Source organism: Acanthopagrus latus, chromosome 8 (assembly GCF_904848185.1).
Source record: "Acanthopagrus latus isolate v.2019 chromosome 8, fAcaLat1.1, whole genome shotgun sequence".
Classification (NCBI taxonomy): Eukaryota; Metazoa; Chordata; class Actinopteri; order Spariformes; family Sparidae; genus Acanthopagrus; species Acanthopagrus latus.
In genome coordinates this window covers 3,746,251-3,769,767 of record NC_051046.1, presented here as the reverse complement: position 1 = coordinate 3,769,767, position 23,517 = coordinate 3,746,251, and the positions used below count along the sequence as shown (strand labels likewise).

Genomic DNA, 23,517 nt, shown 5'->3' with positions numbered 1-23,517 from the left:
TAAGGTTCGTCTCTTTATAAAACTCAAAATAGTTTGCATAAATGTACACAAGCTTTGGTCTGAGCCCCGGCATCACTGATGTCAACAGGATCCACAAAAACAGCGGTGATGTACAAGAAGTGGTCAGTTCAAGTGGTCTGAGTTCTCTGAAATGAACCGCAGCAGCGAGACCAAAGTTCATGAACAATCTGTATGAACATCTGTTAACATCACTCCTTAAAATGAAAACAGTTTTTAGAAGTAACCTTGAACTCCATTTTAGAAAAAACGGCTGAATACTTAAAAGATCTGCAAAACCTCTCGGTAATGACGAAGGTCAGTGCACTGAACAAGACTGTTGTTTAGACGTAGTATATAACATAAAATATGACTGAATGTAACAACAATATAAAACATGTTTGACTATTAGGTCCTTGTACAGTATATTATGGCTCAACTTCCATTCCTTAAGAACTTTTCTCTGACACTACAGTCGCTGTCAATGGCTCTGAAACATGGCTGTGCATATGAATGAATTTGAAGTCATTTGCTTCCCTCCCCAGTCTGCCAACAGCACAGAACAGTGTAACACAATGTCTCTATTAGCTTACTTTATCATTAGACGTGCCTGAATGTAGAAACAAGTCTGTGCACATTCATAAAATGGGAGTTACAGGTAGAATTTATAGATTTTGTTTTACTAGTTGAACTAGTCCCTCCACGAAGCCTCCATCCTGTCAGTCTGTAACATGTCTGACCACTAGATGGAGCACTTCTTCATAAATACTGTCACAATGGTTTTTCTTTTCTTTTTTAACTGTAACTCAGTCAGTGCTGACAATATGTTGCATTCATAAATCCCTCTGTTAAGTCTCATGCTTCCACCATATTAAGCCTTGATGCATGCATGTATATACACATGAAACAGTACATTATTGCCGTGAAATCAAGTGTCAGACAAACAGATTTAACACTGAACCCAGTCCTTCGAAATCAACAGCATCAATTTAAAAACATTAAAAAAAAAGCAGCAAAATACCCACAGAGTACGAACTGCTGCCTGCATGAGGGGGTGAAAATGACCTTGCTGAGCTTCATGGGAATGAAACTAACTTCTGTATTTACACCAGTGACGTGTTGCACCGTGTCATCCGTGTTTGCTGGTGGTGATGACTTTGGCAATTCTTTCGAAAAGTTTGCGTGCAAGCTGCGTCAGTGCACCCTGGTTCAGTGGTCTGTTGTTGTCAAGTAAAGTTACAGTAAACAAATGTTGTTATGGCAACAGCTTCTCTTTACAGTTTGACATACTGTTAATAGGAAGGACGGAAACTGCCACATTCAAAATGCCTCAACAGATACATTAATATCTCATTAAATGCACCAAAAGTAATAGTAGTAAGAGTTTGAATTTCCTTTTGTATTTATTTACCTTTGTTTTAATTCCCTTATTTTCTTTTTATGTCCTTTATTTATTCCCCGATTTATGTACGTATTTATCTATTATAATGTTACATTCTTTCATCATGCTTATGTCATTCAAACTGTGTCATAATTAAATACATAAATAAAAATAAGATACGCTAATCAATAAATTGGGAAGTAACTTAATAGGGTAATTAACACAAAGGGAAATAAATACAGGAGCAAAATAACAACAGAAATATTCATTTATGTCTCCTTTTAATAAATCAATTTATGCTTGCATTTATTTTTTATAATATTTTTGGTGCATGTAATGCACCATTCTAATTAATTCATTTAACATTTAAGTAAATTATGTATTTTTTTCAGATTTTGGCAGTTTCCTTCCTCCGTATGTGCGATGTGTGAGCCTGCTCACAGTACGTGGATGTACAGGCTTTGGATGCTTTAGCAAAAGATGACCTTACTCTGCAGCCACAGAAGCCCTTGTGTTAGAGTCGCAGCCCTCAGTGCACTGCGATCAGGTTAAGACACTTTGTTGGAACAAACTGGAGATGACGCAAACATGCGGCTGGTATTAGATCACCTTATATCCGTCGAATTGAAAACCAGATCTGGTCTGAAGCACCAACAAAAGCAGGCGTGTTTTTTGTGCACCCAACAGTAAATCAGACAGCAGTTTTAAATACAAATTTAACACTTAGAAAAGTTAACTGCCCTTGCGAAAAAGGTGCAAGTATCAGGAATCTGTACATATCAATGAAAAAATGTCCTTTCTCACTAACACACACATACACACACACACACGCACACACACACACAAAACCTGACACACTGAATAGCTACTGGCCTTCCACCTCTTCCAAGGCTAAGAAAACAAGTCAAGCATGAACAGAGTCTCCGAATCATCATGGCATTAATCAGTAACACTTGAATGCTGCTTGGAAACTTCAAAAGGTCACTGATTTGGGAAGTTGCTGTCCACCTGGAGGCATCCTGCAAAAGTCTGGGCTGGACCGGACCAAGGGCACTCCTACTGCCACCTGTCCTGAGGGCCTGGTGTGGCCTGGGGGGGACCCGGTGTACAACAGCGGTGCTGGGAAGGCAGAATGGTCCCTGGGGCCCCTGGAGAAAGGCTTAGAGTAACCAGGTGAGGTGGCTCTATGTGTGTCGGAACAGCTGGCAGCACTGCAATGGTAGGGACTGAGTCTGTCAGCAAAACAAGGTGGAGGCGGGGGGATGATGGAGTCCTTCACCCAGCTGTCCTCTCCTTCATAGTCTGGCTCTTGAGGCAAACTGGGGAGAATGCACAGCGAGGGAGGAACAGGAGAAGGTGAAGGAGGGATGAACATAGGAGGAGGGGGCAGAGGGTAGAGAGCAGGGTCATAGTCTCTGCCTGTGGTATGTTGAGGTTCACCGTGAATGCTGAGAATTTCTTCAGGCGTGGTGGCCAGGAGCCTCTCCAGGTAGCGGTCCTCTTCTTCAGCCTCAGACAGGTTGTCATACTGGGAGGTGTTGGAGGGCCTGCGGTCTCCTGCGGGCCCCGGGACGTAGAGAGACACTGGGAACTTGGTTGGCTTTGGGGGAGGAAGTTTCGGAGAGCCGGAGGAAGACGTGGCGAAGGCCCGAGGAGGGGGAGGTGTTTTATGTGTCAAGTCCAGAGATGTGGGGGGTTTCAGGCATGATTTTGGAGATGGCTTCACTGGAGGGACTGGTGGCGCGGCTGCGTGGGGGGAAGGAGAGCGACGCCTGGTTTCTGGGCGAGTCCCCAAGCAGGGTGATCTGCTTTCTAAAGGCTTTTGGTCGTTCTCCTCAGAGAAAGAGAAAGGTGGAGGTGGCAGCTCGGGAAGGTCCATGATCTCCTCCTCAGTCTGCAGAGTCAGAGCATCCACAGGGGGCTCATAAGGTGGAGGCCAGTCACCAGCATTTTCCTCGGTTTCTGGCTGTTCAGCCTGGCTCTCCTGTTGCCTCATCCCATCTTCGGTCTGACTAACTGGAACTGACTCCTTCGCATCCCTGTCCAACCCGACCTCGACACAGAGTTTGTCTGCTTTTGGAGGTAATGGAGGTGCCCTACAAGGCCTTAAAGAAGGTGTTCCTTGTGTGTGGATGACAACTTGGTCAGGTGAAGGCAAAGGAGGTGTTCTGGAGTCCCGGGGCTCTGCAGGAGAAGGGGTCCGATGTCGGGTGATGCCATCTGTTTGCTGTTCCTCTGTACTGGGTTGGGTGGGTGGCTGCAGGCTTACTTTGACCTCCAGAGGAGACTCTGGCTGCAGAGGCACAAGGAGAACTGGTCTCTCTTGACCCAGAGGTTTCTTTGGCAGCTCCTCTGACTTGGCTAAAAAAGGAAATGGGGAATACGTCAACGAAGGACAACAAAAGATACTTTAGGATGTATCAGAGAAATGGCTGAATGCAGCTTAGAAAAATACAAGAACACATGTGCACCTGGAGGAGGTTGGTCCAGCTTTTTACTGCGAAGCTCAGACATAGCAGCCTGTAACTGCTCAACCACCACATCATCAGGCAGGAAAAAAGAAACAGCCAGCTGCTCCTGGAGGAACTCCCTCAGGTCCTCTAACTGGAGCTTCTGCAGGCGCTCTGATTGGACAAACACAATACAGACACAAAACAGAGGCAAGTTAACTCGTAAGTGTACGAGCTCACGCATCAGGTAACCTCCTCGCTGTGGTGAGCCATGAACAGCATTTGTATTGTGAAAGACAGCACTTTGATGCTAGGTCTAACTTTAAGACGCCAAGTACAGAACCAGCTCGTCAAAAACGTTGTTTAGCAAGAATTCAGCTAATCTGCTGATGCGACGCTCCTGCAAGCGTCCAATGAAAAGTCAGCTTTCGATTCTTCTCCACAGCAACCGGCCACTTGCATTATGTAAGCCATCCAGTTAGGAGGCAGCCGAGCGAGAAGCGGCGTGCCGTGTAATCCACACAGCAACAGCAGCCCTGACTGGATGGGGGCATGAATATGGTTTGACACACTGAGATCAGCATTGGGGATAATGCCGTCAGCCTCATACTCACTCTTGTGTAGCTTGAAGGTTGTATAAGCCATGGCGTTTAGTATCTTCTCTCCCTCCAGTATGTAGATGTCCCACAAACGCAGGGTGAGGGTGAACGGGGTCTGTTATGTAAGACATGGAGCAGCAGAGTCAGTCTGATTAAATAATAATAAAAGCACTTCATGTGGTTCCATGTTCAACGATAAAACAACAGAATACACTGTGATCTACTGATTAACGGCTGAATTTGAATACGGCATATATGTGGGAGTACATAAAGTTAACAGGGAAAATCTGGAGATGGAGCATTGCAGGTCCTGTTCTTCAGGAAATCTAAATACTCACCCTGTCGATGAAGCACTGCAGAAACCATTTGGTGGTGTAAATCCCCGTTGTCATCTGCTCCTTGTCCTGTGGGGCAAGAGTGAATGAGAAATAGTCTCTATGGGAAGTTGCTCCTCGTTATAATTTGTTATTAATAATCAATCTCACACTCCAAACAGTTCTGACTAATGAGAAATGACCCGAATAAAATCAACTGCAGCCTTTCTAAGCAATTAATTATCATCGTTTATCTTTCATGGACAGAAAACTTCAGCCGCAAAGATGTACTTTAATTTACCAGGTGTTTCTTCAGCTTTGGCAGCATTTTGGAGAGGATGAGCTCATGGTGGGCCTGGAAACGGTGCAGCTTGGGAAATCCTGGGATGAAGAACCCTAGACCGGTGAAAAAATAAATCAGCAGGCCATAAAGGGTCTGTGGTAATGGTAGAGACATAATATTTACAAATGAAAAGGATCTGATGAAAGGACGCTGAGAAGACTAATATTAAAGAGTTGTGAAAGTGTGTCTGAATTCACTCCGATTCGAAAGCTGTACTTTACATGAAGCAGAACTAAAAAATCTTGTTTTACAAGCTCTCGAAGGTAATCATGGCTGGAGTGAGTTACAGTTTGACAACTCACACACATTGGCATATTACATATAAATCTGTGGCATTTGAAATGCTTAGAAAGGAATCAGGTCTGTCTTCATTTCTGTCCCCAGTCTCTCACCGTGCATGGCATGCTTGCTGTTGGTGAGGAGCTGGGACAGAGCCCAGAAGGCATCTTCCTCGTTCAGGTACATGAGCAAAATGGCAGCGATCTGACTCATCCCCTGGCAGTAGCTCACCTCCTGAGGGAACACATGGTAAGAGACAGGTTCAATTAGACAGAATGGCCAAATGAGAGGAATAATTCATAATTTAATAGAGAACACACACACACAAGGAGGGCGGGGAGAGAGCACCTGAATGTCTGATGTGGTCTGGAGGCAGACTGTGGATATGTGTGGTTATACTGCACACGAGGAGCTGCAGACTGTCTGAACACTCAGCCACGATATTATAAACACTCAAACCAAAGGTTGTTCAAATATTTACTGTAGCCCAACATAGATTCTCAGTAATGTCATGTCCTCGACTTGAATTAACTCCAATTTGACTCCACGGTGATTCAACGATTTACACTTAGCACATCGCCTTCTGCCAAGCACAGATATACACAAAACCTGACAAACACTTGGTATTTGTCCATATTAAGGCCGATTGATGGCACGGCCAGAAATGGACACTCCACAGTATCCTTTCAAGGAAATACAGTAAACATAATCAGGGTCACACTGGAGGTTAAAATACACATTCTCCACATTCTTCTCTGCCATCACATAGGCAAGAGGACAAACACACTACTCCCCCCTCTTTGCTCTCTCTCCCTCACTCTCTCCTACTGACCCAGTTTCTACTGAGCAGTGTGTGAGGAGAGGGGAAAAAGGAAAAAAGGGAACAGCACATGCCCATTTCCTCCGGCTCCAACACCTCCGAGCCCAATCAGGAAAACAGACTTGGACCGTGTTTGCGTGTGGCAGGATGTACTGTACGACTAAGTCTTTGGATGGTGATATTTTTATCCCTAGCAGACGGTAGGGATGAAGAATTAAAAAAACAGTTCATCCAAAAATTTAAATTTGGTCATAATCTACTCCACCTCATGCTGGTAGAAAGTCTGGTGAAGTTTCGTAGTTCACAAAATATTTCTGGGGAAAAAGCAACAACAAAAAAAAGCACAAAATGGCTCAATTTTCTGCCCAGAGACCCAAAACTGACCTTATTTACACCCTTTTAAAACCCGAGATCTTCCCTGTAGCCACTAAACTAAAAGCACCCTTCTGGTTCTAAGTGCTCGATCTCAAATTCAAATACATGCGCTTCAGTTTTTCTGTTCTTCTGCCGTGCATTTTGGTAATCCTTTTGTGAAAAGTGTTCATCACACATATGGCCTGCTCGGGGGGGATTCAACAGAGGAGCTGAGATCCAGACGAAGCGTGATTAGCCACAGCTGTAGTCTTTCTGGGTCACGTAATGGCAGTCTGTGAAAAGTCACTGATCTGTCGCGAGATGAAGAACGCACATGAAATTTTGCAAGAAAAAGAACAAGCTCAAACCATTATTTAAATTAAATGATGATTCTGATAGGAATGCTTACGGATGCCAGGAAAGACCAACGCTGCTGAGGACTCAGCCGTCCATACACGGGCTGCACGCTCCACCAGGTGAGCTATCAGGGTGTGCTAAACCTAAATTATACCCTGGTGCAATAAAAGAGGCTACCATGGATACTTCTACAACAGAACAAAGACCACAAATGTACCAGAAATGTTACGTGGACATTGCATATTGAGCTGCATTAAGTCTTACTCAGTTGGCTAATTGTGGAGAAGCTACAGAGGAACTTAAAGGCACTTTAATGAAGATGCACCAAGACATTATCATATGTAACATCAGCATCCAAAAAATGCATTTCAAACACATTATAATCAAGAAAAAAACTCAAATTAATGTTGATTCAAATAGAAAGGATGAAACTGCTTGGCATGGCTGCGATGAGAAACGAAACTTGAGGTGGACTGTGTCCTTGACCGTTAATCAGCACATATCACCAAAGAGGAACTTGTGAGCTCTGACTATAATGTGGGTTCACTGGTGGTCTGCCTGTTACAATGTGCTGCTGTGCATTCAGTCAGAGCCACACTCATAAATAAAAGATCTCACCCAAAGGCTCTAAACAACACAGAAGCCGGATGGGTTTAAAGTGCTCGGCCTGTTCTTTGCTGCATGCAACCGAACGGACTCGATGGACTTGGAGCTGTTACGCCACTGTTGTTCTGCACAAGACTCCTCCACATTATGTAACTCCCTCATCGATACTCACATACAAACAAACTCACCGTGTTGTAGACGGAGTACGCTGCTAGTACGTGAAACAGTGCCTGCTGCCTAGAGAGGGAACAGAGAAACTGCCGGTTAAAACAAAGATGTGGTTCCTTAGCAACAATCAAACAACCTGAGACAGAGTTTATTAAATGGAAACCCCCCCAAGACCACATGAGTTATGATTACTCCACCACCTCATCATTAAATTAAGTCCATCGATCAGCACAGACTCATAACAACAGCAGGTATTTCTGGAGGAGGCTGACACACAGCCAGGGCTGCATCACCTCATCCTGGGAGTGTGAGTGAACAGTCAGTAAGGTAAAATCTAAAGATCCAACATTTTTATCACATTATTTCTTCCACAGCATGCAGCTTTTATGCAGCTTCTATGACCACAGGCTTGTGTGCTGCATGGCTGATTACATCTGGGGTCTCAATAGTTTCAGACAGTGAAGGCAGCTATTGTGTGCTATGTGTGTGTGTAAATGTGTATGCGAGTGCAGCCGGGGCATTAACAAACACAACTCAGACGAGAGAGAGGATGTCTCCCCTCCAGGCCTCTATAGTAAATACACGTCTTATAGACAGTGACAGAGACAGGAAAGGAACTCTAAATAGCTGTCAGTGTTGCGGTGTGAGTGGGACAGCTGTTGACTTGCAGGGAAGGAGTGGGCAGCCGAGCAGGATGGAACGGTGTTTTGCTCTGTTTGGACTCAGTGGCTTTGAATTGAAGGTGGAGGGGGGGGAGTGTGATACAAAGTGCAAGAGGCGAGCACTCAGTCACACTCTCGGAGAGTTTTAGACAAGGATGAACCAGTTGCTTTCAGATTTTAAGCTCGAAACTGTTCCATTATCATGTTCTGAAGCGCGTGTTTTACCTTTGTTGTGTGTTTCATTATGTCTGAGCATTATACCGATGTGTTGTCTCGGATGTACACTTGATGTCGGTGCACATTTCTGTATGAATGTCATTTCCTGTGGGGCTTTGTGCACTGACAGGAAGGCTAATAAAACACTGAGAGGAGGAAACCACCGTTTTGGTTGTGTGTGTGTGTGTGTGTGTGTGTGTTTTGTGAGTGAGTGTGGGGCTGCCTAAAGGTTTAAGTGAGAGGTCACACCCTGTAAAGGATTTAGCGAGGGCAAACCTGAGCGTGTGAGGTGCCAAAGAAAACAAAAACAAGAGCTTTGGAGTCATCCGTGTGACAGAAAAGGGGTTGAGGGAATTTGTCATGGAAGCTACTTCAACTGTGTGATTTATTTTACAGGCTAAAGGGTCAGAAGTGTATTCATGATACACCAGCAGTGTGTTTACTTTGATTAACATGCAGGGCAGGTACACATGACTCAAAGTTTTTAATGTGACAACTTAAAGGAAGGAACGAGGAGTCATCACACTGCATGAATAATATTTGTAAATACAATTAAATACAAGTTTTCTGCTGAGAACTCACTTGACTCCAAAGCGGTCCATGAACATGATGTGGTTCCTGAAGGTCCTGTTAACGTCCAAGTCTATCTGTTTGATCTCGGTGGAGAAGCTACGAGCCTGCTGCTTCATTTTCTGGGGAAAAGAACAAGCAAAAAATGTCAGAATGTTCCCTTTCACAATCTCCACATTTTTGAGGAATTGTCACCCGTTGAGTTTCCTACCTCATATTTTCCCCTGTTATCTTGTTTGACTTTCTCTATGTCCAAAAGCAGGGCCCAGGCCTGGCCTCTCAGCTGCAGAGGGATGCCTTTGTAGACACGCTTCACCAACTGAAACAAGTGTGACAGAGACATATGATCAGACATGAATAGGGACCCTCTAAAGATAAAGAGACAGTCTTTAACCAGAGGGGAGAGAAGCAGAGGGTCATGTATAAATGCTGCTTTATAGAATGTGGCCTTGTTGACTCTCTTGAAAGACAAGGACTCATCGCATGCACTTAAGATTTTGCTTCAACTGTCTAGACGGGAGAGAAAGGAGGGATAAGGAAATAAATTGTGGTTTAAAGGGGAATGGAAAACAGATTATTAACAGAGGAGGAAATAATACATCACACAGAGAAAAAAGGGAAGCGATGGCTAAATCGAGACAGCATGTTGTTGTGTCAGAGCACTTCCCCACTGAGATGCACACCTTTTCACTGTTCTTGTACTTGTCCCAGTTCTTCACCATCTTCAGCCATTTCTCCACCCGCTCTATCTCCTGCTGCTTTTGCTGAGGAGAGGAAGAACATACGTGTAAGTCCCTCTGGGGAAATACATCACAAGCAAGGTCAAAAATCTGAAATCACTACAAGTTTATACCTTCTCTTCAAGCGCACTGGGTGTTGGCAGCTCTTCCTCGCTGAAGCAGAAACGCACAACATGTTATTTAAATACGCACACTGAGAGGATTGTCTAATATGTCTAGCACTAATACAAGACATCATCAATCAGTCCAATAAAGAAAAAAAGAGGAAAGTGGAAAGGAAGGAGAGGGGATGAGATAGTCACCTAGAGCTCACTACAAGGAAGCTGTCGGAGCTTTAAGTCGGGTAACTTACTGCAGGAAGCCGAAACGGTCGGTGACCTTATAGATGCTGTAGTTGGCATCCTCCCACGGGTCAATGTTGACACCCTCCTGCCTGCCCTGAAACACACACACATATCACAAGGGCTTATATTAAAATAGAGTATGCAAAACAAGCCGTTTAAATGACGTACAGAAATGTCCTATTCTTTTCTCCTCCCTTTCACGTGATGTTCTCTGGTTTTGCTGTTCCTAATGGCTCACTTGAAAGTGTTTGAACCCTAGATTGGGAACTGCACGTGCAGCACTCAATGTCTGTGTCATTAATTGATCCTTCCATGTAATCCCATGTTTGCTGGCTGTTGAGCACAAACCTATTCAGAGTTGACACTGATTGCAGGCACCACTCAGGGCCTCTCTCTACAAGACAGACCATCATCTCCCCGGTTCAGATGTGTTACATACACCTCGACAGCCTTTCTTGGCAGAAATATTATGTTTCGAAGGTTCATAATTTCACATCTTAGGTTGAGATTGAATGACCTGTAGTACCCCAAGCCTGACATTTGGCAGTGGATGAAAGCTTGTCAGTGCAGGTTCCTCAAACTGCATCATGACAGTCAATTGATTCTTAAGATACAACATTTAAATGCAGTATTCACAGCTCCCATCATGATCTGAAGTATTGTCAGGTACAGTATGTGACGGTATCTCTGTGCACACAGTTACCTTGTCATATTTAGAGATGATTTCAGCGCGTTCCTCTGCTATCAACGCGTCTATGTCCTTCTTCATGTCCAAATCTGGAAGGAAGTAGACAAAAAAGTTAATACTTATCACCAGAACTGACATAAACCACATGTTAATATTTACATTTACAACATAATATAGCCTGGTGTTTTGCAGCTTGTTGTGGGTGAAGGTGTGGAATATGGAACAGCAGTAAAAAACCCAGAAAATATTCACATTGAAGAAGCTTGAGTCGAGAGATTTTTTTACGTTTCCCCCTTGAAATAAATAAATGAAACAAAATACTCAAACCGATACATCATTTATCAAAAAAAGCTGTGGATTCATTTGATAATTGATAAATCTTTGAAACAACCGTGCTGTGTACCATACTGTGGGTCTACAATCTTTGCATGAAGCATGCTGGAGACTATAAGGAGCCATGGTGTGAAGACGCAAACCACAAGGCCGTCAGCAACTTCCTGTACCTTTGTCCAGGGCTTCAAGAGTTCACCATTACGAGTTCACACATGCTGAACGTGAAACTATGATTAATCTTTCAGTGGAAATTACTCGGTTATTTTAAGAAATAAAAGTCACAAATTTCAAATGTGTTCTGTGTTTTGCTGGATAGTGTATATAGCCATCTCCCTAAAAAGGATGCTAAATATATCATCTATACGTTTAATATATAAACACATTTTACGGGCTGTTAAAACACCATCTATCTTTTCCTCACCTTCCAAAATTCATATTTATCAATCTATCCAATTTAGCTGTCTGATAAGAGCAGCTCAGGTCAGACTGTGAGAGGATCAGAACTGTTAGACTGGAACTCTTAACCGCTCACAATGTCAAATAATCTGTGCTGTGAAATGATTCCAAGGAAGCTTTCCCTCCATGACTTTGGAGTGCATAAATATCATGTAAAACACCGTGATAATCTTCTGGTGTAGCTCTGGATCTGATGACTACAAGTCCATCCAGATTGCAAAAAAAGTCTGTCCGCTCGGAATGTAATCATTTGCCAAGACAAAATAAATAAACAAACAAATAAATAAATCAAGTTCATGAGGTAAAACTTTGTTCTTTGTACAGTTTTCAACTGATTTAATTTAAGTGTGAGCAAAGGTATAATAACATTCTGTCATACTAATGTTTAAGACAGCACTGACACTTTTTTGGAATTCGGGAAAGAAAGAAACTTATCTAAGGGTTCATCTCTCGCAGACAGTCGGAGTAGGCCAGTAGGTCATGGTTGGCATGTATGAAGTGTGACACAGAGTGACAGTCACAGGACTCTCTTGTTTGTGTGTGCATCTGTGTGTATGTGCGTGTGTGCATGTGTGTGTACACATGTATGTAACAATCTGCCGGGGAGCACACAGCCACATTGGTGCAGACAAAGCAAGAAAGTGACGGACGGGCCTGAGCCCATGAGGAAAGATAACGGAGCCAGAACTCTGATGTTCCTGGAGCCTCACCCCCTCCCTCCCCTCTCACAGTAGAACCCCTTCCAGACCCAGGTCTGCCCCTCTAAGCCTCCCTCTGGCCTGCCTTCTTGAGCTGATGTGTTTTGGCAATGGGCTCAGCTGTGAAGCAGTTGTCAGGGCTGAGTAATCGCCCGAGAGAGAACAGCCTCACCACTCGTTTGCCAGGTCGGCATCCCAGCGTGATGTTTGGATATGAAGAATATGCCAGTTATGCCTAGCAGGCACAGTGAACGACAGGAGATAAATAGAAACAGATACCAAACCAGGGCCACACCCTCTGAAAGTATCGTAGGCGTTAAAGCACCAGGGTTAAAGACCTACTACTACTTGGTATTTACTTTAAGAAACAGGTTTTGACAGCCTGGTTGTGTTGTGTTGTGTCCATAGATGCTGTAATGGGACAGATGGCCAAGCAAAGAAAATTAAAATGAAAGTGTTTGAACACAGATTTGTAAGGTGAGTTACAGCATTTTAACACAATCAACAGGATCTTCAGAGTGCCGTGAACTGAGGAATATCTTCACCGACCCCTGACAGCATGTGAAGCCAGCTGAGGCCTCAGGCTGCATGTATGTCTGGCATGCCTTGCAGCAACAGGTGTGAAAGCACCTGCTACCTCGTACAAAGGCCCTTTAACTTTTCCCTCGAGACCCTCGCGCGTTGTGCTGACTAGGCCAAGTGTCTTCTGAACTGATGCGATGTTTCCCTGACATGACTTACACCCTGATGTCAGAGCAATAGGCACACTGACAGAGAAAGCTGAGGGCTACTTCATTCAGCTTCATGTCGAGTTAAACTTACATAATATCCATTTAGGATGAACAACTACAAGCTGAAAGAGGAGCTTCTGACAAAAAGAAGAAATCAGACAGGAGACAAATTCATTCTTCCTCACCTACAACTCAAACTAAATACTATGGATGTTAGTACTGATGAGTATTTCTACTTCATCAGGTACCAAGACCCTTAACCACATATAACCAACGTCCAAGTCACCATCATCCAGTCTTCTCCATCAAAACAGCAGTTGAGTCTCTCGTCTAACAGGTGGTCAGTGAAACCAGACCACTGAACAAATGGGCTCTGCTGATCCTCTTCTTTTTTCCCTTTCACATTTTTCCCCTTTCTCAACCATCTCAGGTCAAACTATTTCAGGTTTTTCGAGGCATCAGCTTATTTTTCAGGACAGCTGAGTAAGCTGTCTGCCGGGTGGTACCACTAACCTTGCCTCCTGTGCGTCATATGATCAGTGAAAAAATCCTGCCTTACACTTTATAAGCAGGCTACATTTAAAAGGGTGCGGTAACTGTAAACTGTAACTCTAAGGAAGAAACAGTGGAAGGTGGTGTATAAACAGATAATCACTTTACAATCAAGTGAAATATAGTTCAAATATTAAATTTGTATTCACAAACCAAATATTGTACATTAATACACATCTGCTTATAACACCATTACAGTGTGATTAACCAATAATTTCATGTTTATACAATGCTTATAAAAGCAAAATAGTGGAACGTAACGTAAACCGTGACACCACTTTTTTTTTTTTTTTTAAGCAGGGGGATACCAGGTGAAACCCCACAAAAAGGTGTGTTTTGTTTCTACCAAAGATAATCATGAAATAACCTCTAATTCTCTTTTTCTGGCTGCAGTTCCTGTATCATATATGAATAATAAAAGCAGAGACAAGATCTGGCCACACATGGCGAGCAAGAGCTGTAAGAAATAGTCTAAGTAAAACATGTTCATACTCAGGAGCAGCCTTAAGGTTGGTCTGACTGTCCTGGAATTAGATGTTTTTCATTCAAGCTGCATGTGGGGGGGGGGGGGGGGGGGGGGGGGGGGGGGGAATGTGAGCTGTTTTTTAAATCACTGTCTACTGGGTACACTGGTGTAAAAGGTCTGTTATGCTTCATCTTTAGGTCCCTGCTGCTTACTTCCTGTGTTGAGTCTCCAGGCCGCTGATAGTATTGTGTTGGGGGTCAGGAAGAAAAGGAAACCGCCACTCCTTCAACAACAGGTTCAATGAGAACTGACAACAGTTCTCCTAACCAAGGAAAACCCTTCTACTGACAAAGCCTCAAATTATCCATACTTGGTGTTTGTAGTCAGCAGGAAAGACATGAGTAATGCCACAAGGTGGTCAGCTCACATTAACACTGCTTGTGTTTTGGTTGTGAGTCACCCACAGACGCCCTTCTGACTATGTCAAAACATCACATGTTGCAGTAGGTTCAAAGACATTTTACTTGACATTTACTTGAAACAGCTCTTTTCAAAGTGGTGATTAGAAAAGGTGGTTGGTTAGTTGTGGTGGAGATCAGGGTGTCAAACAGATGGAAGCCGGTGGTGAAAAGTAAGTAAGCAGCAGAGAAGGTTAGAGAGTCGACAACACGTAAATCCTGGAGGAGCTGGGAGTGAGCTGTAGAAACACAGTGACAGGTATTCATATATATTACAGTGGGCAGAATGAGGTGGAGGTCGTGGGAAACTGGTAAGTGGAGATGTGCAAACAGTGGAGCAGATCTACCGAGAGATAGCACTTTCCTGTAAAGCTGAATTTTGATAACCTGATTGCTTGCAGGGTACAAGACTTTGAGCCTGGGGCCTGGATGACATCATTTCCTGTTATGACATAGAGCTAAAACTAGCTAGCGTATAAAAGCTCTGTGCAATGTTGTAACCACAAAAAGCTTGCAAAGCATACTGAATCACATCATGCTCATGACACGGTGCTAGCCACTCAAAACGTCCTTATCTTTCACTGCCTTGTCTCTCCGGCTGTGTTCAGCTCAGGTATGACCGACATATCCTGAGGCGTCATGGAGTTAGTCGTAAATAATCAGAAATAAATGAGGCAGAATTTGTTATGACAAGTCATACTTCCACTGTAATCATGATTCTGCCCTTGATGCCATGATTCATTGCTTTCTCTGTTAGAGCTTTATATACTAGCTTAGCCCTTTTCTAATGAAAATATAAAAGTAAGAACTAAAACCCACTTAAAGCCATATTATCCTGTAGCAGTCTATAGAAAAAATGTAGACTGATGACATTAAATTTAAATGGGATTGCTGTGCTGGCATTTAATATACATATTTTGTTTATTTCTACTTTTCCCTGATCCATAATCATCCCTCTTTTGGCTTCCAATCAATCTTAATCAGAGTAGTAGTCAGATTTAAGGCAGGAGATTATACGGTCAGAGCAATGTCAGAAGGAAAGCTTGAGATTAGAAGGAGTTTGGCACTTGTCATATAGCTGTAGGGGCCTGGAAACTCTGAGTGCAGTGAGCTACACTGGACTGATACGGGGTGTGTATGTACAGTATCTGTGCATCAGTGGGCAAGCATCCTGAACTAAAACCTTTCAGTGAAACTACATCAGGGTTTGGATATCTTATATTGACAGATTTAAGAGAGAAACAGCTGGAGTTACTGTGTAGGAGCTACTTCATCCTCACAGATGTTGCATTGACAGATTCTATCAAATTTTCTGATCAAGATTTTCATAGCTGGTACTCGAACCCTCTCCCCAAATTGCTGCGGATGGCGTGACAGAGAAGAACGCGACAGATGCTTCATTCTCGTTAGTGCCGAATGATTAGTCAGTGCTGTGTGGTCAGCCAAAAGATGCTCTCAGGCTCCGAGATCAGACGAGTCCAGGCCATGTGCTCATTTAACCTGGTTAACCTCACAGAGCATACTCCCATACCGTGCCTCTCCTATCAGCCGTCTGTGTCATTTATTATCGACGTGTATTATGAACCATCATCTGTCCTGCACATGCTTAAATTACCTTGCCTTTGGGTTTGAATTTAACATCCACCACTTACAAAAGAAACAAAATACCAGCTTACTCTGATGATTCATAAATGGATCACCCAACCAGGGGAAAACCTTATCAGACGTCTGTCGCTGTGGTTGAATCTTTTCCTGCCTGTCTCCAGCGTGCCAAAATCCCATGACATGTATGCTGCCAAAACACATATTTAATTTACTACTTTTTGCAACTGTTGTGGTCTTGTACATTTTTGTCAAGGAGATCCATGTTGTGTGGACAAGTAAAGGGTATTCTTTTTAGTAATCACTGCAGTCAATACTAATACAGTTCACAGTAATGAACTTCAAAGGATGTCTTGTAATGTACTCTATGTTATTATCCCTAAAAGCTGACTTTATGCTAACTGTTGTAGACTCGTGGTGATTGTGGAGAACGAGTGTATCATTCCAGGACAGAAAAGGAAGGAGGCTAACAAGCGACCACATGGCTCTAATTTCCACATGAAGACATCTGAAGTCCCAGATGACTTCAGAGCTCCAGTTTTTAATGGGTGTCAGACACACAGCATGTGCATGTAGGCATGCATGAGTCTAAAAGAAGCAGAAAATAGCAGCGAGAAAGAAATTAGATCATTCTAAGAGGTTGCCTGTTTAAAGAGAGGCAAGGTAGCTGTGAGAAATTCATCCAAAATCTTTTATTTGATAACAGATTTCTTGGTACTCCATTGTAAAGAAGATGAGGAAGCTTCAGTGCTGATGACAAAGTAGCCTCTGTTCCCAGTTCACATATTCTTACAACAGACTACAGTTCAACTCTCGACAGATCTTTTTTAAATTTCCTCTTAACACAATTCTGGTTTTGCAGTTGAAAACAACGTCACGGTTTTAAAAAGAAGCCCCAGAAGTGACTGCGAATATCACAGAATCACCCAAGAGGAAATCAAAGCAGGCTGGTATGAGATGTTCAACAGTCGTCTCTTTCTATGAAGGAAGGTATGGAGTCCAGATGGAACTTCAGAGATACAATAAAGCTGCTCAGACTGGATAACAGTAGGTTCAAGGTGCTAGTGTAAGCCAGACAGTGATTCAGTGTGAATTCATAGTACACAATGGTATAAAAATCACACCGTACTGATGACCAACCATGTACAAGAGCTTCATTAATCAATTTGCAAGAAATTAGTTGCCAACAATTTTGATAATCGATTAATGGTCATTTTTCATGCAAAGATGTCAAACATTTACAGGTTGCAGCTTCTTAAATGTGAGGATTTGTTGCTTTTCTTTGTTATTTATGATTATAAATGAAGCCTCTTTAGGTTTTAGACTGTTGGTTGGGATGAAACCACTAAGTAAGTGAGCATGCATCAAAATGTCCTGACAATTTTATAGACTCAACAATTTATTGAGAAAACAATCAGCAGATTAATCAATAAGGAAAAAGTTTGTTGGTTGCAGCTTTAAAATACTTCAACACCATCACCTTCCAGACAAACAACAAGGACACAAATGTAAAAATGCAAAAGCCCTATGCTCCAAAACATGTGCTTTGCAGGTGTGATGGTGCATGGACAATGGCCAATTGTTTACCCTTTCCCCAGTGGTTCCTCTCAGGACCTGAACATAGTGGCTATTGACTCACAGCAAAGCATGACAAACAGTGTACTAACTTAGACGACCACATAACCTAGGAAATCAACTTGGGAACAGCGAGGCGAATGATACCAAATTAGGCCAACGAGAGAATACTGCTGGGCAGCCTTGACGGCCAGCCACAAAGTCTCCTCAACAACAGATTCCTTGTCTTTCTCTCTGTCTGAGCCTCTCTTTCCTCCGTCTCCCTCCAATTCTTTTGTACGGCTGCAGTGTTTGTGTTTATGCATAGAAAATAGCAGCGACACAGAGACTGTGTGACCCAGGGGCGAAACATCCAGAGCACAGGGACTGGGGAAAAGCACATGGCTCAGAATAGCTTGTTGTCCCCAAGGGGCTTTTCTGTCCTGCTCCACTCTGTATCACCACTGTCACTCTAACTTAACCTTTCTTTCTTTTTTTTTTTAAAGCTGAGCACACAAAATACAGATTTACCAATAACACTGACCATCTCAAATTACCTAACCTTTTCCACATCTTAACAAAGGAAATAACAAGCTGCAGTCTGAGGAAAGGGGCTCTCTATCACCTCACCCAGCATCTGACCCAGCCTGGGAACAATCTCTGGTCCTTGCTGCTGTCTCACCCTGTTACCTGGGGGGAGGGGAGGGGAGGGGAGGGAGGGGGTGTCTAAATATAACAATAACCACAGAAAGTTTCAGAGGCTGCAGTAGCTGGCCAGCCAGAGAGGCCTTGTTTCCCAGAGTGGCAGCACTTTTTCGAGGGGTGGTATGAGGAGGACAAGAATGTCAAGGGAACAGTATTCATAAACACAAAACCACAGGATCCCGCTGAGAAAGCCACATTCTCATAAATGGATCTTCTTCCCAGTAAGGATGGCATCCTGATGCTAGCAGTGAAGCTAAAGAGGAAAGTGCTATTACATCATAAAGCTTTGTAAAGTCATATCAGAGTATGAAGTTTAGCAATCAATAATGCAGGATTTAAAAACGCACAGGGGAAATACACAACGTTTAGGGAGGGTTTTGCAACCACGCACTAACTGTCATGTTATTTTTAAATTCCATCAGTTATCTAACCATTTTCAGAAATGTACTGGAGTAACTCCACAAATCTTTCTGCAATACAAGCCTCCTTCACTGCGCCAAGATCAGGCCTGGTGATCATTAACTCACAAATACTTCAACTGCAACTGTCAACTGTATCATTCATTACAATTAAACCAGAAACAATCTATTGATTCGATTTGGTCTCTGATTCCAGGATCTTAAATTTAATTTAAAAAATGGAATTGGAACCATTAGTAACATACAGCTTTGTTTGGAAGAAATCTTTACTGGAGATCATAATGTCTAAAATTAGATTTCACACATTTGACAACTGACTTTGCTGCATCAAGAAGAATTGCGATGTATGTAAGAGTTGATCTATTTCCCCAATGTCTAACTGCACCACAAAACAGCGCAGCACTGCTTTTTACATGCAAACTGATTAAATAATTTTAAAAGCTGAACACAGAGACCATGCAATGGGTAAGGCTCAACCAGGAGCAAAGTCTGCTGGTCTGAAGTCAAAAGCTGAGGAGAAATGACGCTATGCTTCAGTGATGCTTATCTTAACTTAACTTATCATAGTTTTCATGTTCAAATGTCAACAAGCACAGAAACAGAGGATTATGGTACACAGAAGGGGAGCAGCTTTACACTGGAGGGAAACTGTAATTTCAGTGTGTTCAACAGCGGAGAGAGGTTAAGTATTCAGAGCAAAAACAAATCTAAGATGGCATCTAAAAAAGACACAAGCTTGAGACAATCACAGCGGGGAAATTCCAAGATCGCCCAATTTAGCCTTTATAAAAATGCCAAAAGACAAACAACTATTTGGGCTATTATCCCATAGAGCTATCACTCAACTCCTCAGTGGTGCAGCTATTTTTAGCCTAAGTGACAATCCACAATCTCAACACAAGTGTGACCTAAATTTCACTAACGACAGAGTGTTGGGATAAGGTTTGGCTAATTTATAGACAAACTCAGCTCATGCAATATTCACACTGTTTTCTGGCGGAGCTTGTATGTAATGGACCAACACATGATGGTGCAGTTTAATCATCACTCGGTGTGGCATGTAGGGCTGCCGGAACCCTGTGAATATTTTCAGTATCAACTACTCTCATTGTTAGCAGTTATTTAAATTGATATATGGGTATCAAATGTAAATAAAAAAAAAGAAGAGGATGGGGGAGAAAGGCTCATCACAATTTCCCAACCCAACAATTACCTGTTTTGTCAGACACAGTTTAAACTCAAAGATATTCAAATGCTGTTACATAAAAAAAAAGGAAAAGCAGATATCGATCAATTTGAAAAAGCTCTAACATGTCAGTTTGGTATTTTTTCTTGCTTAATTTTCTTGTAAAATTCTGATTCGTTGATTACCAAAATTGGTCGACTGATGTAAAAGATTGTTAAAAACGTCTGCATCAACAAAAGCTCCTCTCTCCCACATCAATAGTCTCAGCTTTAATTCTGTGACTTTGAGACATCACACTATGTCACCATCTCACACACGCGCATAATTTATGCCTATCTGCTAGTTTGGCTCTCAAGAATATAGACCTATTCTAGTAGTAACCTAAAACCAAATTATGGCTGTTATGTAATATATTTTTCACAACAGTCAAGAGTTATTAAGAAATATGCTTTGCTGCATCATTGTGTATCAATATCCTAGAAAAGGTACCAATAGTGACAATCACCATTGTTGCAGTGTCAGTAACTAAGTATTAGATCAGAAGTATCATGAGTAACATCATGGGTTCAGATCCACCAGCCAGCTGAAGCCTCTCTGTGCGGAGTTTGCCTGTTGTGTCTGTGATACTTTCCTCCCACAATCAACACCACATGCAGGTTTGTTGAACTGGAAACTTGAAATAGCATGTAGGTGTGACCTTGAGTCTGACCGTAGTCCTCCAACAGACTGAGAACATGTCCCGTGCCTCTGCATATTACCGATAGTGTGTGCTGACATAGGCTACAGGGACTTGTGACCCTGACCTATGAGCAGTGATATGGACATGAGGGCTAACTTACATGACATCTGAGAAGACAACACTAAAACTCTTAAAAGACATTTTTTTGAGTAACATTGCAGGGCTAAAGCCTCTCTGTCGTCTTTGTGTTTGGCAAAAGGCTTCACTATCTGGTGCGTTTTGCGACAGTGGTGCGTTTGTATGCCTTTGACATCTATCATAAAGACGCCATTCAGCATTACAACAAGGCTATTGATGCCTCTTCACTGAAATAATATTATCACAAGAGAATACAATGGAGATTGAAGAGAGCTATGAGAGAACCATGACTTTGGTGAGAGTGAGGCCTTGAGATTAAGTGACGATAATGCTATTAATGGCATTAAAATAGTGTTTTTCTGCATTGCAATATTGTTTTTCCTAAGTAGAGCAATCGGTGTCCTTTGATGCCTCAAAGTGAGTGGTGATACAATAGGAAAGAATGAAAAAGTCTTGAATCATCAACGCTGAAAGATCTATAAAAAAATAAAATAAAAAAAAAGAGATAATGCTGCAGACTGAGGCCCATTCACGGGCATAAAAACAAAATAAGGGCTCACATGCTCTGCCTCACACGTGGCTCACATCCTGCTGGCATCAAAGAGGGCAGTCAGATCATTGTTCATGAGCACGTTCAAGTGCCTGAAAGCCTTCAACAAATACAAGTTCTATTTGCTTCCATTTCAAGCTAAGTGTTTTCCATTAAGAATATGTACATTATGTAGTATCTTATTATTGATCCAATGAGCTTATAAGGGAGGAAAAATATTATACATCAGACCACAATTTTCGAAATGCCCCAGTTGTTAATGTGTATCACAGTAAATCTGACGATTGGTGGACTCAATGGGCTTTGATCACTTTTTTAAATTTTTACCACGTGAAAAGTTTCCTAGTTTGAACCATTATGAGACATGCAGAGGGGAGGGTGAAGGGTTCTCACATGCTATTTGTCACACAGAAATATCAGTGCTGTCACCTTTCCGATGTGGCACTACTTATCAAAACCACAAGCACTGTGTCACACACAGCAAGGCTGAACATAGCAACAACAAAAAAAACTAAAATGCTCCATGTCCAGTGATGCAACGTAGGGTTGTGGACATGTGAATGCACAGGTAGGCAAAAATAACTCATTGCTATGAGAAGCTTGTAAGACGGCCTCTGTGGGCGGTAAGCTTGAATTACGATTAGATCATGTGCATCCATGAGCACAGAACTGCAAACATGCATGAGCAAATACATTATGTCTCCCACAGCTTCCTCCACATGCCATCACACATATTGTGTGTCAATTAATCACAGTGCATATTCAAGATGTAAGGAAATGCGCAATCGCCACAGGCAGCATGCACATCTGCTACATCACACTGAAAACAAACAAAAAAAACACAATGAGGAGGGGACAAATGAGAGTAAAACAATGACCACCAGACATCTGGCAGAGGATGAGGGCTAAATCCTGCTGGAGATCTTTCACTCAGACTGTCTGCAACCTCCCCCACCCCACGTATGAACCAGTGAGACGCCCAGTTAACCTTCCAAAGGGGACCACGCATGGCATGACATGACATACAGACCAGTAACTGGCCTACTTCTGGGTGCTGGAGCATCTGTGGTCTGTGTAGTGTGGATGTGAAGGGTAAAATCATGCTGTGTGTGCATTTAGAAGTAAATAAATTTCACATTGGGTCGACCATAAGTATAGTTCCTGATTTTGACACTGGTTTCATACCTGCTGTGTATACATTTAAATGCGGAACAAGCTGTCAAGACTGAAACAGATTGAGAATCGTCTTCGTGCACAATAATCCCTTAACCCAACAGGAAGCACACACTGCTCGTTGGAGTAAGAAACAAACAAACAAAAAAAAACACATACACACCTCACCATCCTAGCCGGAGGTGCTCTGTAACTGCTGGAAAGCCCGTGAGGAGTGATGCAAAATGAAAAATTCCCCCAAGAGAAGCGCTCACTCACTGTCCTCACCGCAGGAGGGTTTGTCTGGCTAGCAATATACTCTTACAAGAAGACGCGTGTGTTCCCAGAAAATACAAGCCACCGTAAATCTGCATTTCTTTACACCAGGAGCACAGTGATGTTAACGTTTCCCCGCAGATCAACACGCGCGCGAGAAGCCGTTAACGTACACTCGGTGGACGTTTAGCTTCCTTCAGTGGTTTGTAGCGGATCAGGCAAGTTGTAAAAAAATAAAAATAAACACAAAGGGAGCTGATGAAGCGATGAAGGCGACACGTCTTTTGTGACCACCCGCATTGTCGTGTCCCCAGAGCTAATAACTGTAAAGTGAGGGAGGTGTAAACAGTGTAGTACAGACGCTAAACGCTCAGCCGTCGCCGCTGCTCACCTTTTTAAATGACTTTCCTCCGTCTTCTTCTTCTTCTTCTTCTCCGTCTTCTTCTTCTTCTTCTTGTTCTCCTTCTTCGTTTGCGCTGTACCTACAAGTAGACACTAAATCCACTATTCTCATTCTCTCCCTCGCTGTCCAGGGGGGAGCCTCTACCCACACGCTGTCACCGCTCCGAAGGCTTGTCCCCGACTGTCGACTAGTTTCGCTGAAATCGATGCTGGTCAAACGGACTCACCCCACTCCCCGCCGACAGCCCCGCTCTACATGCCGCGAGCTGGCT

At 42.8% G+C, this 23,517-nt stretch overlaps 1 protein-coding gene across 3 annotated transcripts; it reads right to left on the bottom strand.

Annotated features, from left to right (window-relative positions):
- Positions 1–23,512, bottom strand: si:dkeyp-19e1.3 (USP6 N-terminal-like protein). 3 transcript variants are annotated; one of them, XM_037106462.1, is made up of 15 exons: positions 23,305–23,512; positions 23,235–23,271; positions 10,904–10,977; positions 10,209–10,294; positions 9,970–10,009; positions 9,800–9,880; positions 9,328–9,435; positions 9,129–9,238; positions 7,689–7,737; positions 5,477–5,597; positions 5,043–5,137; positions 4,766–4,831; positions 4,443–4,542; positions 3,850–4,002; positions 1–3,739 (listed from the first exon to the last, which is right to left on the bottom strand). In XM_037106462.1, the coding sequence occupies exons 3-15, from the start codon at positions 10,967–10,969 to the stop codon at positions 2,352–2,354; spliced, it is 2,463 nt and encodes an 820-aa protein (XP_036962357.1). In that variant the 5' UTR covers positions 10,970–10,977; positions 23,235–23,271; positions 23,305–23,512; the 3' UTR covers positions 1–2,351. The 3 variants fall into 3 exon arrangements, with proteins under 3 accessions (XP_036962357.1, XP_036962356.1, XP_036962358.1); XM_037106461.1 differs by having other exon boundaries at positions 23,235–23,512; XM_037106463.1 differs by lacking the exons at positions 23,235–23,271; positions 23,305–23,512 and adding an exon at positions 22,752–23,069.
- Positions 23,513–23,517: the final 5 nt, after the last annotated feature.

Coding starts and splice junctions, on each gene's coding strand:
- si:dkeyp-19e1.3 (XM_037106461.1), bottom strand. CDS start 10,969: ATGAAGAAGGACATAGACGCGTTGATAGCAGAGGAACGCGCTGAAATC. Junction 9,436..9,799: donor AGTACAAGAACAGTGAAAAG/GTGTGCATCTCA, acceptor CACTTGTTTCAG/TTGGTGAAGCGTGTCTACAA. Junction 4,543..4,765: donor TGCAGTGCTTCATCGACAGG/GTGAGTATTTAG, acceptor CTTACATAACAG/ACCCCGTTCACCCTCACCCT.